Here is a 12,252-nt window from a genome sequence, read left to right as displayed (position 1 = left end):
ATGCTCGCGACGCACGCCCGCCCGGCCCGCGTGCGAATCTCCGCGCGTGCGTGCTTCGTTCCAGCCCGACGAATGACGCCACCTAGAGCTCGCGGTGGGCAACGCGCAACTACTCCCGTGGTGCGCATGCGTGAGTTCCCTAGCCCTGCTGCAGGAGGCGCTGCGTGGAAACCTACAGTGCTTTAGACGGCGGTGGGTGGGGAAAGTGGCGCGCAGGGGTACAGAGGGGAGAAACGCCGACACGCGCGTGCCTCCTTCTGCGCGAGCGCGTCACGGCCGCTTGTTCCGCTGCATCAGTCCCTCGCTGCGGTACAGCGCGTGGTTCCTGTCGCTTTTCTTGGTCGGTTTCACTCTGGATGCCGCACCCTCAAGAAACTGCCTTCCACGCCCCAGACGCTGCTTTATTAGAATCCCTGTTAGACTTAATTGCTGCCTGACCTCGTGCTGGCAGCGCGGTGCCGCCTCCTCACCATAATTGGGCACCCGTGGGAACCCCTTTTTGTTTCTTCCGGTCCCAGGAGCTGAGCGGGCCGAAACCTGGCGGGGAAGGAGAGCTCTGGGAATCCAGCGACGGGACCCCTGACTTTGGTGATAGAGCTAAGCTCAAGGTCCGTGTGTCCAGCCAGACCTGCGTGGAACCTTAGGACGCCGCATCTGCAGCTCTCCTGACCCCAGAATGTGAGCACGGCTCGTGGAATGTAGATTTTGTTTTGTTTCGTTTTTGAGACAGTGTCTCACTGTGGAGTTCAGGCTTAGACGGTAAGCATGCACAGAAGAGCTCAGATTATAATTCTCATCATTATGATTTATTGAGCGCCTACTGCTGTATGGTCCCTCACACAAGGGACATCCAAAAGACAATGAATTTCACCGCTTGTCCTCGGCAAAATGTAGCCTCCAAGACAAGTGTTCTTAACCTGGAGTCGGCAAACCTTAGGAAGTCCATGGATAGCCCTTGTGGGCTGCCGGAAAGTCGTTGGCAGAGTTGTGTGTGTGTGTACTACATTTGCTGAGCGGGGAGGCACCCAGCTTTCATCAGATTATCAGAGGGTCTAGGACCTAAGAGGGGCTCTAGATGTTAAAGTACCCATACTCTTTAGGTCATCCGTTTCGTATTGTCCTAGGACCACCTGCATCAGAATTATCCAGCATGCTTATTTACAAGCAGGTTCCTGGCCCCGCCCACAATTCTTGAGTCCGTCTTTTAGGGGTGGGGCCTGGGATGTTTTTTCTGTCCTAGCTCCTCAGTTGATTTTGGTGCACAGCCAAATATAAGTACATGTGTCTGCAGCAAGCAACTTATAAATAAGAAAATAGCATCTGAGTGAGGATGGGGGTGTAGAAACCCGGTCCTTTATATCTGTGTCCCCTCCTTGGGAGAGAAACACAGATTTTGAGCTGCTTTGTTGGTGGGGGAGCAGGCTGGAAATCCCAATGGGATGTGGTCCCACGCCCATCCGTGACACTAATGGAGCTGGAATGTCCAGAGGGAGGGCGGGCCGGCCGGCCAAAGACACAGGTGTGGTTTTGATCTGAGGGTTCTATGACTTGAGTTCATATTTCCGTATAGGTTCCACCCCAAATCCACAACTTCCTGTCTCTCCTCAGACAAACCAGTCCCAGGATCTTGTCGGGACCCCACTAGAGCTGACACATCTGCCCCTCCTCTCCTGGCGGGGCCCCTCCGCAGACAAGGCCGGCGTGGAAGCATCTGAAGTCTTCTACAGCCTGCCCCACACTGCCCTCATTCCTTCTCCATCCTCTCGCGAACCTCATGGGGCAGCCCCTCATAGAGGGTGTCCTCCACCACCAGCCCCGCCTTCTTCAGTCCGGCGCAGTTGCCCAGTTCTTCCGGCAGCACCTCTAACCGGTTACCCTTGAGCTCCAGGCGGCTAAGGGCCCCGAGGGCTGCCACGTGGGGAGAGAGGTGGCCCAGGTGGTTGAAGCCCAGAAGCAATGTCCGCAGCTTACGGCAGAAGAACAGCTCATCCGGCAAGGCTTCGAGGGTGTTGTAGGAGAGAGACAGGTGCTGCAGGTTCTGGAGCAGGCCCACCTCGGGCGGCAGAGAATGTAGCCCGTTGTGGGATACATCCAGCAGACGGAGGCTGGAGCACAGGCCGAGCTGGCTGGGCAGGGTCTCCAGCTTGTTGTGGCTGAGGTAGAGCTGCTCCAGGCCCCTGAGCTTCCGCACGTGCTCTGGGACGTAGGCGATCTGGTTGTGCCACAGCCTGAGCGTGACCAGCTTCCGGCAGTGCTGAAAGCTGAGGATCTCCTCGATGGACCGCAGGTGGTTGTCTTTGAGGTCAAGTTCCTGCAGCGCGCCTAGACTGAAGATGGCGTGCGGGATGCGCTCCAGCCCACAGGCCACCAGCTCCAGCTCCCGAAGCGCCGCCAGCTTCTTGAGGCTGTTGAGGGCCAGCAGCCGCGCGCCGTCATTGTGCAGGCTGAGCCGCTGCAGGTGCCCGGCCACGTCGGTCACACTCGCTGGCACCTTCCCGGCATTGCTGCGCAAGGACAACACCTTGAGCTGCTTCAGCTCCCGGAGGCTCTCGAGGGAAGCCGCCCGAGCCAACTCTGGAGGAAAAAGCCCTTCCAGGTGCAGCTCCTCCAGGCCACGCAGCCCAAACACCCAGAGGGGCACCTCTCGGAGCTCCTCGCATTTGACCCGGATCACCTTCAGGCGGTCCCGCAGGAAGATCTGGGAGGAGAAGGGCAGCCTGGCGGGCGAATGCAGCAAGCTGAGCTCCTGAAGGTTTGTGAGCTGTGACAGCCCCGGGGGAAAGGCGATGTCACATATGGCCTCCAGCCTAAGCGCCTCCACCTCGCTGAGCTCAAAAACAGTGTCGGGCAGTCCGGGGAGCATGCAGAGAGCCAGCTCCAGCCGGCCCCGCGAGTTGCGCTGCAGCTTCTGCCTCAGTTTCTCCGGCGTCCACTCATGGTTGAGGTTGAGCTGCTTCAGGCGACTCTCGCTGACCTCGGAGAGGAAGACGGCAAAGCGCTTGGAGTAGAGTGAGTCGTACTCGTCGATGAGGTGCAGCATGAAGGCGAAGTCGTTCCTGACGTCGGGGATGTCGTTCATGCCTGTCTCCTCGCGCACCGGTCGGAAGGAGTACTGCTTGAGAGGCCGGTGGAACAGCCAGTACAGTGTGTACAGGCAGGTGATGCCGTAGACACACACGAAGGAGATGTAGCAGAAGGCCAGCTTGGAGAAGAGGTGGGCCTTGGTGTGGTTACAGCAGAAACTGGCATATCCGGTGACCTCTGAGGTCTCCACCCTGCAGGCCACCAGGAAGCTGATCTTCTCCACGTAGACCAGGTTGTAGACCAAGATGGCCAGGAACTTGCACACCTTGAGCACCGTCTGCCGGATGTACATGGTGTAGAGGATGTCGCCCTCCTCCACGTGCACGCGGAACTTCTTGACCTTCTCGAACAGGGCTTTGGCCTGCTCACCCTCCTTCTTGTCCAGCAGGGTGACGGCTGGAGGCTCCGTCACCACTTTCTCGGGTTCTGCTAGCACTTTCTCCTTCTCGCCCTCGCCTGCCTTCCCTGACCCGGTCCCCGCTGCAGCCACTGCGACCGCCGTGGCCCGTCCGGCGGCTGGGCCTTTCTGGTTCTCCCCGGAGACCTCCGACAAGGCCCGGGTGGTCCACGGCGAATCGAAACACTTGCCCAGGATGGAGATGAAGTGTTCGATCTTGGAGCTGGTGCCGGGGAACTTGAACCAGAAGCTGGTGCAGACCATGAAGATAAGCGTGTGGATGACAACCAGGTAGGGGAAGTACTTGGCGTACCAGTGCAGGGCTGTCTCGTAGCACAGCTGGTTAATGAAGCTGTACTGCTGCAGGTCCAAGTTGTTCTTGAGGCCGCTCAGCTCCCGGAGACCCCCCATGTGCTCGGAGACCCCCCGAGGCAACAGCTGCTGGCACGGGGCCTCTGAGACGTTCTCCCAGGGCTCGCGACTGGGCAGACAGATGATCTTGTCCTGCGTCACCTGGTGAGGGTGAGATGGCGGAAGAGAGTGAGGGGCTGGCGAGCGGGGAGACCCGATCCCGACCGCTGCCGACTGGATGACTTTGGAGGAGTTGCTAAAAACTGCACCGTCAACCTTGGTCTGAAGAAAGGGACTCGCGTTGAGTTGTGTAACCCCCAACCCCCATCCCGCAAAGATGTTGACATCTCAATTTCCAGTCCTTGGTGAAGTGGTTTTATTTGAAAATAGGGTCTTTATAGAAAGTAATTAAGTCGAGGGTTGGGGATTTAGCTCCGTGGTTCTGCCACCTGGAAAGTGCAAGGTCCTGAGTTCAACCCTGGTGCCCACACACAAAAATAATAGTAATAATAATCAGGTCGAGAGAAGGTCATCAGGATGGACCCTAATCCTCTGGAACTGTGACCTTAGAAAGAGGGGCTATTTAGGCCGATCACGGTGGCACACCTGTAATCCCAGCTACTTAGGAGACAGAGGCAGGAGCATCACAAGTTCAAGGCCTGCCTGGGTAACTTAAGTGAGACTCTGTCTCAAAGTAAAAAAAAAAAAAATTAAAAGAAGAAAGGTAGGATGTAGCTCGGTGGTAGAGCAACCCTGGGTTCAATCCCCAGTTCGGTGTAAAACAGACAGACAAACATGGAAGAGGATCAGAAGACAGAATGCCACCTCCAAGCCAGGGGACGCAAGATTTTCCCGTCAGGCCTCGGAGGGATCCCAGCCTGTCCAGGGCACCGTGATCATTTCTGGTGTTAAAGTCACTCACCCCGTGCTACCTCAGTAACCGGAACCCTTTCTAGATTCCAGGGATTAGATGGAGTATTACAAAGACCAGGCCCTGGGTTCAATCCCCAGCCCTGCCAACAGGGAAAAAGAAAAGAAAAAAAAAAGTAGAAGAAAAGTAGGAAATAGCCTAGCAGTGTGGAGAACTCTGATGGTGCTGCCCTTGTGGCGGTGGGGTAGGGGGAGGCGAAGGGTCCGAACTGGGCTGGGGATGGTTTGACAGAACGGCTTCCGGGCTTCCCCAGGGGGCCCCGCCCCTCACCTGCAGGGTGCAGCCGAAGACCCCAATCATAAGCATAGCCACCGTGAGATACTCAGCCAGGACATCCCACCAGGGTTTGAGCACCTTGAACGCTGGCTGCTGTTCCGTGAATTGCTTGAACTCGGCCACCGGGATCATCGTGCCTGTAGGAAGTAGACAGCAGTGTGGAGAGGTCCAGAGCAATCTCCCTGCCAGTGTCTCCCCCTGGGGTTCCCGATCCTCTCTTGGCAGAATGCATGCACTGTTCCTCTCCCTTCCCTTCTTAGCTTGGGCTTTGCCTGTCTGCCCCATCCCAGATCACCTTTCCAGACCACCCTGCCTCTCCTGCGCCCTGAACCCCTGCCATTTGGCGGCCCGCTTCCCCAGCTTCCTCTCCTCACCCCGATGCCAGGATCCCCTAAACACCTGCTCCGAGGTATCCTGACTCCCGTCCTGGCTTGCACAGCCACAGGACCAGGGAGTGGCCCAGGGCCCAGGACTTCCGGGGCGTGGGCCCCCAGCCCCTCCAGGGGCATTCTGGGCACCACCTCCAACCTCGAACTGGAAAAGCCAGCTGGAGTCTGGCTCTGCTCTGGTTTCTGGGGCCCCAGGGGTTAGGGAGTGGCCACGCTGAAGGTTAGCAGCCCTGGGGTGTGTGTGTGACCCGGACACCTGGGTTTCCAAAGGAGGGTTCTGGAGGCCGGAATCTGAGGTCCACTCGGGACCTGGGCTGGGAGACGGAGGAGTGTTGGAAGTGAAAGGTGCAGGATCTGGAAAGGGAGACCTGTCAGGGTGACACCTCCGGGTGGGCGGCTGGCATGGGGCGGGGCTGCCCAGCTGCTGGGCTGAAGCCCATGGTCGGTCCCTGGTTTCCTTTTTGACCAAGGTGTCATTACTGCAGACAAAGACGAGTCGGGCCCATGTCACACGGGGAAGGGGGCGGCACAATCCTGGACGTTACTGTCTGAGGCAGGCTGGAGGAAAGAGTGGGGGGCCCCAGGCAGCCCACCCTGCCAGCATCCCAGCTCCCCACCTGCAGCCCTTGTTTCTTAAGCAGATTTGCACTGGGCACTGGGCACAGGTTGGGGCCACTGGCCAGTTTTCTGTGGCCTCCCTTCCATCTCCCAGAGAGTGGGGAAACCCCAGCCTCCTGCCCCACACCTTGGCCAACTTCTGTGCCACTGTGTGCCTTCCTCATCCATCCCAGTGTTCCCCAGAGATCTAGGGGTGACTCCTGAGTCCGGACAGGGTAGGGTGGGGGCTCTCCTTACAGGGCGCAGTGCTCGCCCACCAGGCTGAGCCTGCTTCTGCATAATGGGGCTCACACCTCGGTATGGAGGGTCTGCAGGGCAGGGGTACCCAGACCCCAACATCCCCGACACCACGTGCCACTGTCCCCCATGCTCACAGATAACCCCTGTCCTATGCAACAGCCAAGTAGAGTGAACTCAGGCTCCTTGTCCTAATCTGGTAGAAAAAGGCCAGGGCAGCTCAAGGGAGTGGACACATCAGACAGCCACCAAAATGGAACAGCAGGGGTGCACGTCAGGGTACACGTGAGGGTACAAAGCACAAACACTAAGCAGAGGGAAGAACCAGAACCAGAGAGTCGTAGCATCTGCTTTGAGTTCCAGCCACCCCAGCGGGCCTCGATGAATCCTTCTAGGGCCACTACTCAGTTCCTTTGACTTTCAAGGGACACTACTTAGTTGCTTTAACCTAAGAACAATAAGCTGGGGCTGAGTGCAGTGGTGCACCCTTGCAATCTCAGCTACTCAGGAGGCTGAGGCAGGAGGATCTCGAGTTGAAGGCCATTTGTGACTCTCTTAAAAAGGACTGGAGATTTGGCTCTGTAGGAGAGTTCTCGCCTAGCAAGCAGGAGGCTCTGGGTTGAATCTCCAGCACCCTTTTCCAAAAAGAAAAAAGTACAAAGAGCAGTAGTCTGGGGACAGCCGCAAGAACATTACACAGACAGGCAGGGACCAACTTCTTCAGACCGGTCTCACCCACACTGTCCCAGCTCTGCAGTCACAACAGGCAAGAGGACAGAGAAAGCCCAAGTCCCACACAGCCCCGTGGCTCCCAGGGGACAAGGTGTGTTTTACACACACACACACGCACACACACAATCAGAGGCGGATGTGGGGGATTATCATTATCTGTCTCCATGACTCAGATGTGCTCATCCAAACCTGCCATTAAAGTTCCACCGACGCGATGTGCCCCCCGCCCCGTGTCTGGACAGAGCTAGTGGCAGGGCTCCCAGAACAGGGCCTGCAAAGGTGGGAGGGGAAACGACAACGGTGACCCTGCTCATTGTGTGCTGCCTGATGCTCTCAATACCACATTTCACCCTAACTTTAGGAGCTGGGCTATTTCAGATCTTCACCACTTAGGTTTTTTCACTACAGGTGGCATTTGAGCCTGGACTGTTCAGCTCCCGCTCCCTGTTTTTTTTTTCTTTTTTGTATCGGGGATCAAACTCAGTACCGTGCGCTTGCAAGGCAGGCACCACTGGGCTAAATCCCCAGCCCCTCCCTGTCTGTTTGACCGCACCCACTCTAGTCTGTGGTGAAAGAGCTCCTCTCACTGCTATGGCATCTTTTCTTTCATCCCTTTTTTCTTTTTTCTTTTTTTTTTGACAGGGTTACACTGTGCAGTCTGGCTGGTCTTGAACTCGTGCCAGTCCTCCTGCCTCGGCCTCCCGAGCGCTGGGATTACAGCTTGAGGTGTGGTGTCTGCAGAAGGAACTTGAGAAGGGTGTTCTGGAAGGCCACGCGAGGGAGTCCTTGTAACCTAGGACCACAGGTCCCCTCATCCATGCTGCACCCACTTCTCCCTCAGGCTGTCCTCAGGCTGCCTCCCCAAACATGGCAGACCAGTTCCTGCTCCAGTGGACAACTGCAGCACGGGGAGCGGGAGGATATCTCCTGAGACACAGGTCTCGGACAGGCTGGCCCTTTGCCAAGCTGCCCCCACCTGAATTTGGGGAGTCTGGGGTGTCGAAGTTGGAAAACCTCCGGCTGGGCAGGTTGGAAAGGACCCCAAGTGCTGGGGCTCTGGGGTTTGAGGTGCTCACCCTGAGCTGGTGCTGTTTTCCCAGTTGCCAGCCACCCCAGGACGGGGTGGGAGGTCCGGACTCTCTCTCTCCTGGTGCTGGGACTGCCTGGCTCCCGGGTCAGGTGCCCCTGGGCCGGCCTGTTTGCGCACCCCGTCCCTGCCCCCAGCTCCAGTGTGTCTGCAGCGGCCACCCGGGGCCATGTGACAGCCACACCTGAGCCGTCGCCCACCTGGGCCACACCCTGACTCCAGCCAGAGCCCCACCCAGCCTCCGCGCAGTGGGGACCCCTGACTCACTGCTGCGGTGTGGACGTTGGGCCCAACTCCTGGGTTCCTGGGCGCTGAGCGGCTGGGTTGCCCGAAGAGTTCCAGGGCGGGCAGGCGGAGAGGGTGACTCAGGAGGGCGGGCCGCGGTTCCTGAGCCGCTCCGCCCCGGGACACCTGGCCCCGCCTCACCGCGCTGCAGGCCTCCCAGGTCCAACCCACCTGGCTCTCCAAGGGCGCAGGCAGAGGAAGGGTTCTGGTCCTGGCTACCCCAGGGGCCTCACACAGCCCTGCAAGCCTGGGGTGGGGGGCAGGGAGGAGCCGGAGACAACCTGAGATTCCCTTTTGGGGCAGGTGTCGGAGCGGATAGAAGGGCTTGCGCACCCTGAAGCACCACCACCTGGCCTCCCAGCCCATCAGGAGCAAGTGCCCAGGGTCCCCAGGTGCAGAGAGGAGAGGGCTTCCCCCTTCCTGTGCTGCTTTGGGGCCCAGTGGGGTGCCGGCCTGAGTGTCCCCAGTCTCCTGTGGTGTGGTGGGGCCAAGCTGCTTTCAGGTCTTGGTGGCTGAGATGGGGTTCTATTCTGGGGACCCCGCTTTTGAGATGTCAGCATCACCCTGGACTGGCTGTCACCTAGGGAGCCCTGGACGGGGTCCCAGAGCAGCAAAGTGTTCAATTGGGTTTGAACGTTAAACATTTTTTTTGATGGTGCCGGGGATTGAATCCAGGCCTCCCCACTGAGCTATAGCCCCAGTCCTTTTTACGTTTTATTTTGAGAGAAAGTCTTGACTTGCTCAGGTGGAACTCAGAACTGGCAACCCTCCTGCTTCAACCTCCCAAAGTTCTGGGCTTACAGGTGTAATGACTGCCCTTCTGCTTAGGTTTGAACTCTGATTTACTTTGTCAGGAAATTCCTCTCTAATGGAAGGAGTAGATAGGAGAGTGGTCACCTGACTCCAAGAAATTGTCCCCAGCTGTGAGACTGGAAAATGTTTTGGCTTGAGGGACTCCCTTCAACCAGGCTTCTTCCTGTAGGCAGTCCCATTGTTTGTCTCTTTTAGGGGGAGTGCTGAACAGTGTCTTACTGTGTAGCCCAGGCTGGCCTCAAACTCAGCACTCACTCTCCTGCCTCAGCCTCCCAAGTGCTATGATTCCTTAAGTGTTTATAGTACTTTGTGCTTTTTGCAGTGCTGGGAATCCCAGCACACGAGGCAAGTGCTCTGCCCTTGAGCCACACCCCCAGCCCTGGAGTATCTGTTGCAGACACACATCAGTCCCCACAGACAAAGGAAGGAACACAATCATGTCAGTTTGGGACAAGGGCTGTGGGTGGATAACAAATCAAGGTGGCAGCCAGCAAACAGGGCTTCTTGGGGACCCCTGGGCGGTGGAGGTTTCTTTCTCTCTTCCCAGTGGCTCCCCGGAACCCAGCCCTGGGGTTTGTTTGCGATTCACAGACTGAAACAAGCATCCTGATACCCATCTCTCACCTGCCAGTGCAGAGCCACCTCGGGGGCCTCTGAGGGCCCCGGCCCGTGTCTCTCTGTGTGGCATCCCCAGCCCTGACGCACAGCAGGCATTCCGTGCGCAGTGGATGGGTTATCTCTGGGTGCCGTCTGCGTTTCTCTGGGCTCCTCGGAACTCAGGCCGGAGAGGAGGAATTTGGTGCAGGTGATCCCTGTAGCCACCCGCAAAGCAAGCAGGAAGCAGTAGCGGGAGGAGAGAGAAGGCAGTTTATTGTGCAGGGCAGTGAAGAGGCAGGTTCGGACTGCGGGTGGCATGGGCTCCCGTGCGCGGTGGGGGTCACTGGGAGCTGATCAAAGGGCTTCAGCTGTCCCACCCAAGGGGCGTGGAAGAGCTCATCCAGCGGCCTGGCTGTCACCTTTGGAGGCTGTTCTGGAGAAGGGGTGCTGTGCCCTGCATGTGGGTGCTTCGAGGGTGAAGGTAGGATGAGTGTCACGGAGGGGCACCGGACCTGTGACGGGGCAGTAGGACGCGCACCCTCGAGGTCCCTTTTCAGTTTCCCACTGTGACTGCCCGCTTTACCTGAGAACATCCAGCTCTAAAAGATGTGTGTGAGCTGGCCATGGTTGCTGCACACCTGTAATCCCCAAATTCTAGGAGGCTGAGGCAGGAGGATCGTAGGTTTGAGCTCAGCCTGGGCAACTTAACGGCTAAGGGAGACTCTGAAAATAAAAGATTAAAAATAAAAAAAGTTTTGGATGTAGCTCAGTGTGAAAGCCCTGGTTTCAGTCCTCTCTCTGTCTCCGTCCCTCTCCACACACACACACACACACACACACACCCCTCCGAAAGAATGGGGAAAAGTGAGCTGAGCACAGTGGCTCATGTCTGTAACCCCTGTACTTGGGGGAATGAGGCAGGAGTATCGTGAGTTTGAGGCCATTTTGGGCAACTTCGTGAGACATTGTCGCAAAACAAAAAAATCTGAAAAAATGCCAGGTGTGGTGGCGCACGCCTGGAACCCCAGCCCTCGGGAGGCTGAGGACGGCCGAGAGTTCGAGGCCAGCCTGAGCTACCCAGTGAGTCGCTGTCTCCAAAAAGAGAAGAAAACTCCACGGCATGGACAGACCGATTGTGTTCTGTCTGTCCGTTCGTCAGTCGGTGGCGGCCACGTGGAGGATTCTACTTGGCTGTTGTGAATGATGCTGCTATCAACACGGGCATACAAATATCCCGCCGGGTCACTGCGTGTGATTCTTTTGTGTCTAAACCCAAAGTCGCGATTGCTGAATCATATGGAAATGCTGTTTAGTGTTTTGTGGTTGGGGGGGTCTCACTATATATTCCAGGGTGGCCTTAAACTTGCTCAGTAGCCCAGGCTGCCCCCCCCAGTTCATTATTCTCCTGCCTCAGCCTCTTGCGTGCAGGGATTACAGGCATGCGCCACCACGCCGAGCCTGTTTAGTCTTTTGAGGAGTCGCAACATCGTCCTCCCAATGGCAGCGCTCTCTCATATTCCCACAGCGCACTGAAGCTTTAATGTCTTCTTGTCATCACTTATCCGTACTCTCTGCAGTAGTCAGGTTTCTCCTCACTGGGAAAAACCAAAGGAGCCCTGTAATGTAAAGCAAGAGAGGTTTACCTGGCTTATACTTCCAGAGAGTTCAGTCCTCATGGTTGCCTGGTTCCAGGGCAGGGACAGCATGGCAGAAAGACAGAGTGGGGCAGAACTGCTTAATTCAAGGCAACCAGGAGGATTAGCAGGGGAAGGGCACCAGACAGGTAAGGGCCAGGACCCAGATAGAGACCCCAAAGCCACGCCTCCATGACCCACCCAAACGTACCCAGAAGTGTGCTTTCCTAACCCCCTGGGTGGCTCCCAAGCTTCTCCTTGAACCATATTTAATCTCCAAGTAAACACAAGGCCGCAGTTCTGCCTAACATGGTACGACTGTTCTGTGTACGGCTGAAACGTCACAATTCCTCCCCACAGTCTCAGAAGTCCCTACATTTCTCAAAAGTCCAAGTCCAAGTCCCTTTGGAGACTCAGGGCAAACTCTTTGCTGTGAACCTCTGTAAAAAAAATCTAAAAGCTGGATGTGGTGGCGCACTCCTGTCATCCCAGCACTGGGGAAACTGAGGCAGGAGGATCGCTGTGAGTTCTAGACCAGCCTGGGCTGCATAGGGCGTTCCAGGTAGAAGTCCCTACATTTCTCAAAAGTCCAAGTCCAAGTCCCTTTGGAGACTCAGGGCAAACTCTTTGCTGTGAACCTCTGTAAAAAAAATCTAAAAGCTGGATGTGGTGGCGCACTCCTGTCATCCCAGCACTGGGGAAACTGAGGCAGGAGGATCGCTGTGAGTTCTAGACCAGCCTGGGCTGCATAGGGCGTTCCAGGTTAGTCTCAAATACATAGTGAGACCCTGTCTCAAAAAAACCAAAAAAAAAAAAAAACA

At 56.9% G+C, this 12,252-nt stretch overlaps 1 protein-coding gene and 1 long non-coding RNA gene across 11 annotated transcripts; one reads left to right on the top strand and one right to left on the bottom strand.

Annotated features, from left to right (window-relative positions):
- The first annotated feature begins 18 nt into the window (after positions 1–18).
- Positions 19–1,687, top strand: LOC117284424. 2 transcript variants are annotated; one of them, XR_004515507.1, is made up of 3 exons: positions 19–120; positions 519–759; positions 1,609–1,687. It is a non-coding gene; the product is annotated as an uncharacterized LOC117284424 (long non-coding RNA). The 2 variants fall into 2 exon arrangements; XR_004515506.1 differs by having other exon boundaries at positions 19–130.
- Positions 1,688–1,725: 38 nt separating this feature from the next.
- Positions 1,726–10,492, bottom strand: Lrrc8e (leucine rich repeat containing 8 VRAC subunit E). 9 transcript variants are annotated; one of them, XM_010605629.3, is made up of 6 exons: positions 10,381–10,492; positions 9,825–10,012; positions 8,370–8,421; positions 5,797–5,907; positions 5,034–5,176; positions 1,726–3,994 (listed from the first exon to the last, which is right to left on the bottom strand). In XM_010605629.3, the coding sequence occupies exons 1-6, from the start codon at positions 10,388–10,390 to the stop codon at positions 1,745–1,747; spliced, it is 2,754 nt and encodes a 917-aa protein (XP_010603931.1). In that variant the 5' UTR covers positions 10,391–10,492; the 3' UTR covers positions 1,726–1,744. The 9 variants fall into 9 exon arrangements, 8 of the variants coding, with proteins under 8 accessions (XP_010603931.1, XP_010603932.1, XP_033615231.1 ...); XM_010605630.3 differs by lacking the exon at positions 5,797–5,907; XM_033759340.1 differs by lacking the exons at positions 8,370–8,421; positions 10,381–10,492 and having other exon boundaries at positions 9,825–9,977.
- Between the last annotated feature and the right edge of the window lie 1,760 nt (positions 10,493–12,252).

The sequence above is a fragment of the Fukomys damarensis genome, unplaced genomic scaffold (genome assembly GCF_012274545.1).
Source record: "Fukomys damarensis isolate Sample0158 unplaced genomic scaffold, DMR_v1.0_HiC HiC_scaffold_37, whole genome shotgun sequence".
Lineage (NCBI taxonomy): Eukaryota > Metazoa > Chordata > Mammalia > Rodentia > Bathyergidae > Fukomys > Fukomys damarensis.
The sequence above is the reverse complement of the archived record's forward strand: the minus strand, read 5'-3'. Positions and strand labels throughout refer to the sequence as shown.

What these genes read in the sequence shown, in the direction of transcription:
- Lrrc8e (XM_010605629.3), bottom strand. An exon ending in CCAACGTCCACACCGCAGCA is followed by an intron (nt 5,908 to 8,369) that starts GTGAGTCAGGGG and finishes CTTTGTCTGCAG; the next exon opens with TAATGACACCTTGGTCAAAA. An exon ending in TCTTCGGCTGCACCCTGCAG is followed by an intron (nt 3,995 to 5,033) that starts GTGAGGGGCGGG and finishes CACCCTCACCAG; the next exon opens with GTGACGCAGGACAAGATCAT.